The following is a 6,207-nucleotide window of genomic DNA, read 5'->3' as shown; positions in this document are numbered from 1 at the left end:
TGTTTATTTAATATAATCCTGAACAAAAGTGATGATAGAGTAACAGATCACTTATGCAATTACTGAGATGATTTAGTAGACTGATACTTACCAGGATATCTTTGCCAGCCCACTTGCATTCATCTCTTCTGGTGTAAGATACTGGCCACACAATCTGAGGACAGAGGAAAACACAACTTTATGCCACGTTAAGTTCTCTAAGTGATCCAACATTACAGACTGCTACACCAAGTTGGGGCAACTTAGATAAAGAAAGTTCCACAAAACATTATGTGACAAGGACTTTTCAGCTTAGATTTGGCAGTGGCATCAGTTAATTGGTATGAACTTAAATTATTCCACATCTGTCTACCCATCAGACTTTGCTGTATATGAAAGTTGAGCAACACAGAATTTATGTATCAACAGAGCTAAAAAGTATAGAGAAGACAACTCTCAGGCACATGGGGAGGATGTGAAAATCTAGGGAAGAGAGGTAGAAATAAACATAACATGTGGCTTACATTCTTCTAAATCAATCTGTCTTTATCATGAAATAGTGATCATGAAATTTAACAGAGAGAAAGAGATCACAAGTAGGCAGAGAGGAAGGCAGAGAAAGAGGGGGAAACAGATACCCTGCTGAGCAGATTCCAGGACTCTGGGCTCAATTCCAGGACCCTGAGATCATGACCTGAGCCGAAGGCAGAGGCTTTAATCCACCGAGCCACCCAGGCACCCCGATCATGAAATTTAAACACTGGGTACTCTGCATCCTATTCTCTAATTCAAATCTCAGTATGACACACTAGAATGAGCCACTAAGAGGGTTTAGAAAACCCCATCTTAGAAAGGAATCTTTTTTTTTTTTTTTTTTTGCACAGGACAGTGGGTCAGAATAGCATTGTATGCTTTCTGGTGATAAAGAAGGAAATGAAGAAGCAAATAGCTCAAAAAGCTTCGCACTGTGGGAAAAACTTACACTAACCAAAAATCATTTGTGTTTTCATCCCTAATATTTCACATTCATCCTTTGATAACATTTTTGCTAAATTTGAAAGGTTCCTATATTCTATGACTACAGTGACAGTGCTAGTTAAGACAAGACTTTTTTGGTAGTTTAGAGGACTGTGGGTATATTATCCTCATTATATTAATGTAAATACCCTCCTCTAAATTTTAATACAAAATTTTTCAATTCCCCAGGTCGATTCAAATGACTACTATCTGTATTGGGGCAGAACAATTTAATTTTTTTAAAATTCGCCTTTGTCCTCTGGTAAGAGTTAATTAAAAAAAAAAGTATATTAAAAATATCCAAACATTGTGGCAATAATTTATGTCTACTAGATAGCTTTTAGTCTCAAAATGACTGATCATCATTTATTTGGGAACCTCTTGATAATTCATTATATATGGTCATGAACTTGTATAAGGGCTGTGATATTCAATCTAGATACTCAAAAAACAAAATACAATAAATTTATAAGCAAGAATGTAGAACATACTGAAATAACCTATGATGGCATAACAAATGCATTTCAGGTCCATGTCACAATTTTAAAAACCCTAGAAATTTTTGAGTATGCATTCATTTTTATCATTTGAAGCTTTTAATTCATGTATTCTTTTCTTTTTCATGTGCTTTTCCTTTCATGTATATCTTTGTATGTAAGTTAAAAATATTATTTGACCTGTTCCACAAAGTTCTTATATAGTAATCACATAATAAAAAACAATATAACAATGGTAAATGCATATCCTTAAAATTCACATTACCCTGACTTCTGAATTCCTATAGACAAATGCTGGGTAGTTCGTTCCACAGGTTCTACAACCCCACCTTTACGTTGGCTGTGGAAAACTCAAGTAATCTATTCTTAAAGTTTACAATGGGAGGCTAAAATATAACTTTTATTAAAGACACAATAATAATAATACAGTGTAGGGCTAAGATTTATGGACTTTCATATTAAGCTTGCCAGCTACATTACATAAAACAGATTATTAAAACATGTAATTTTTAATTAAAACAGGCAAGTTTTTTTCTAATGTTTTTTAAGCTCTTGGACTGTTGGTGTTGAGAAGCATGGGCCTCATTTTATCATTTCTCTCTTATGTCAAATGTTAATGAAAATAATTTTGGTAACATTATGATTAATTCTTTCATACTTAAAGGAATATGAAGTCTCAACTTTCTAGAGTTCCAGAGTAAAAATATATAAATAAATAAAGCTTAAAAATCTGGCATGAGGGGTGCCTGGATGGCTCAGTGGGTTAAAACCTCTGCCTTCAGCTCAGGTCATGATCTCAGGGTCCTGGGATGGAGCCCCACATCAGGCTCCCTGCTTGGCAGGGAGCCTGCTTCCTCCTCTCTCTTTGCCTGCCTCTCTGCCTACTTGTGATCTCTGCCTGTCAAATAAATAAATAAAATTAAAAAAAAAAAATCTGGCATAAGTAAAACAAATTCAGCATATAAAATTCTACTTTGGGGGCCTGGGTGGCTTAGTGGGTTAAAGCCTCTGCCTTCAGCTCAGGTCATGATCCCAGGGTGGGATTGAGCCCCACATCGGACTCTCTGCTGAGCAGAGAGCCTGCCTCCCTTCCTTTCTCTCTGCCTGCCTCTCTGCCTACTTGTGATCTCTGTCTGTCAAATAAATAAATAAAATCTTTAAAAAATATATTTAAAAAAATTCTACTTTGGAAAGCAATTTAGTGAGGATAACTGTAAGTCAGTGGAATAAATATATATATTTATTTTATATAAAATATATGTATTTGTCATTTCTAACAGTAATAATTTCCACAAAGAATAATTCCTAACTTTTCAGTTACATTTGCTAACCTGTGATATTTTGTCTTCTTTGCTCAAAAATTTCTCAGTTAACTAACAATGACAAACTTTCTTATTCTCATATTGAAAGGGCTTCATGATCTATACTATACTTTCCTTTCCTCATGCCTCTATGCTTCTATTCATGACAGCCCCTCTTAGTCATTATTTAGTCAGGAAGCATTTATGCCTTAAAGAAATAGTAGCCTTTTATCAAGGCCTAGAATCTTTTCATGGTCCTTCCCAATCTGAGAATATGTTGTCTCTAACAAGGATTGGCCTACTATGCACTTATATGTTCATTATCTTATCTTTAATATCACAAGTCCCTCAAGAATTATTTATGATATCCTAAAGTGACCCCTATAAAGTTTATCACAAGAGGAGAAGCTTCAGAAAATGTTGAATAACATTATACATAGGTTAAGAAGAATATTAATAGACAAATATATGTGAATTCTTAAGTAAACTGCATTTGCTCTACAGACAGTGTGATATAATTAAATAATAAGTTTGGAATGAGATGCTTTATAATTAGAAATATGTCTTCCATTAGAATAATGATTTTAACCTTAAGAGCAGGAGCTATAACAATACTCTGCCACTGGGTAAGTCACCTAATTTTAATTAATTCAGTACTTCAGTATATATTTATTACAAGTCTAGTTGGTAGAAGATACTGTGTTTATATCCCAGACATACAAATGGCTCTGGGATTTTCCTCATCTATAAAACAGTAGGTTGTCTCCTATGAAAATTAGGTCTTTTCAATTCTAGAACATACTATTTAAATTAAAAATCTTTATTATTTTATTATTTAGAGAAGAATGGTAAACATTAAATATATATTCCGAGGTATTATGTACTCACATATTATCTACAGATACATGCACATTTATTTTTATTCACATATATGAATTTTATAAAATGATAAAAGTGTTATAAACACTGAAATATGAACTGATATAATTATTAAGATATAAAATTTTTCTTAATCTTCTTAGAATTTTCATTCATTACATAAAAAGGATGACTTCACTAAACAACAAAACCTGCTTATTTTATGATGTTTACAGAGGACTCCAAGGTAAATACTTTTGTCATTTAAGGAAAATTAAACGGATAACCAGTTTTCTTAGGCAACAGATAACCTTAGCGATACTGCTATGATCTGAGAAGACTTAGAAATCAAGTAGATTGAAAAATCAGAAAAAGGAATATCAAAGGTGATTTTTAAATGCCATATATTAATCCCAAAGTATATCAGTAAGGAGCACTGCTGTTTTATATGATATATATAATGACTTAAATCTTTATGCACAGTCAGAATTTTAGTGTTTGAGTAATAAGAAAGTAAAAGCCTTAGCTTCAGTGGTATACTCTATTAGAGATAACAATCAGTTTTAAATTTTATCTTCATTAGATCCTTAAAGCAATATTCTCCAACCAGAACAAAAGCTTTTATAGAATTTAGTTACTTTTAAAAATTTATTGTCCGATCCGTTAAAGTTTATCAGAAGTTAAGGAACACCACCCTAAAGCCCTAAATGTTAAGAAGCAAAACTAACATACATAAAAACTGACATGAATGTACTCTTAAAAAATATGTTATACTAGCAATCTTACAAAAGCTATGGCATAAAAGATCTTTGTCCCTCAGAGAATTATGACTAGAAATACTAACTGTGAAAAAATGACTGACTTTGAGCATAGCAGATGGACTCAGCATAAATTCCACTAACTTTTCAATTTATTTTTATTTTCTGAACTGTATATAAGTTATTAATTAAATAAGCCAGAAACACTATAAAGAATAAGGATAAAGCCAATAGACTTCTAGTGTCTAAATGACCACATTTGTAAAAACTTCACACGAAGAACTGATCTTCTAGATGAGGGTTTGGCAAACTGTGTGTGTAAAAGGCCAGATAGTAAATATTTAAGGCTCTGTGAGCCAGATGATCTCTATCAGAACTATTCAATTCTGCCATTGTTGAATGAAAGCAAACATAGACAATATGTAAATGGCTGACAGTGTCTCTGTTCCAAAAAACATTTTACAAAAATAGGTGACACACTGGATTAGGCATGTGTATGATGACTGGTGAACTCCGCATTTGTTGGTACTACAGAGAGATGTTTAAATATTTTTTCTTAAATATTTTTATTTTATTTTATTTGACAAAGAGAGAAAGATCACTAGCAGGCAGAGAGGCAGGCAGAGAGGGGGAACCAGGCTCCCTGGTGGCAGAGAGCCCCATGCAGGGCTTGATCCCAGGATCCTGAGATCATGACCTGAGCCAAAGGCAGAGGTTAACCCACTGAGCAACACAGGCACCCCCCTCCCCAAGAGATGTATAAATTTATACATACATATATATACATCATTTCACACATGACATTAATTATATGTCTATAATGATTCAGATACTTAGTTTTATGCAGCAAAAATTATATAAATATGGAAGGACAAGCTGAAGTTATAATGATCATTGAAAATACTACAGTTTCTTCCTTGATGATTTTTATGGTTTACTGCATCCATTGATTTGTGATAAACAAATCAGTGCATTACTTTTACTTGCATCTGAAAAGATAAAATAATAATTTTAACAATTTTTCCAGTTGTCACCCTGTTAAATAGCTAGAGAATTAACTGTTAAATAGGTTGAGATGTTTGAAAAGAACTACAGTGTATATATTAGAATAAAGATACCTTTTGAAAATCCTTGATATTAACCAGGTTGAATGAAAATATGTGATCCTTTGCTCCAACATACAGCCTACTCCGTTCCTCATCCAAAAGGAAGGTATGATAACTGGAGCTGTTGGCCAAGCCATTGAAAGTGATCACATTGTTGGATTCCAACATTTCTGCAAGGTAACAAAGCAAGACATTGGGTGTTAATGTGAGGTCCTACATGAGCATGGGCTATTGGTACATGGCAATCTAACTACTGCCTGCTGTATTTACCAATCAGTGGTTGTTCTTATTGATGGCACTAAGAAATATACAGGAGTCTTTCTTTTTTTAACACTTCATTGAAATGGAAATCACACCCATTAGTTTGCTGATTTCATACTCAAGACCACACATTCCTTCAAAAGAAAGGGACACAAATACCTTATCACACAACTAACCTAATGGAATCTCTCTGCATGCAATGATAGAAAGAAATGCTCAGCATTGTATCCAAAATGTCTTTAATTTTACAAAGACTTTTTTAAGGGGTTTCATCTGTTCCAAGTCGCTATCTAGAAGGATAAGCATAGGGGCCAAAAGAGCAGAGGTAGTATGGGGGAAACATTTTAAACTCCTAGTTGTTTGAGCCTTTTTTTTTTTTTTTTTAATTCATTTGAGATATATATAGAGAGAGCATAAGCAGGGTGAGAAG

General features: G+C 33.4%; 1 protein-coding gene across 2 annotated transcripts in view; it reads right to left on the bottom strand.

Moving 5' to 3' along the window:
• The window catches only part of SEMA3A (semaphorin 3A), a 461,780-nt gene that overhangs the window by 146,656 nt on the left and 308,917 nt on the right, over positions 1-6,207 (bottom strand). For both annotated transcript variants that reach the window (XM_032305095.1, XM_032305096.1), the window contains 2 exons: positions 5,529-5,686; positions 92-154 (listed from right to left, as the gene is read on the bottom strand). In XM_032305095.1, the coding sequence (XP_032160986.1) occupies positions 92-154; positions 5,529-5,686 (221 nt within the window). The remainder of the gene's footprint in view (positions 1-91; positions 155-5,528; positions 5,687-6,207) is intronic.

Source organism: Mustela erminea, chromosome 11, assembly GCF_009829155.1.
Source record: "Mustela erminea isolate mMusErm1 chromosome 11, mMusErm1.Pri, whole genome shotgun sequence".
NCBI lineage: Eukaryota > Metazoa > Chordata > Mammalia > Carnivora > Mustelidae > Mustela > Mustela erminea.
This window is presented reverse-complemented; position numbering and strand designations above follow the sequence as displayed.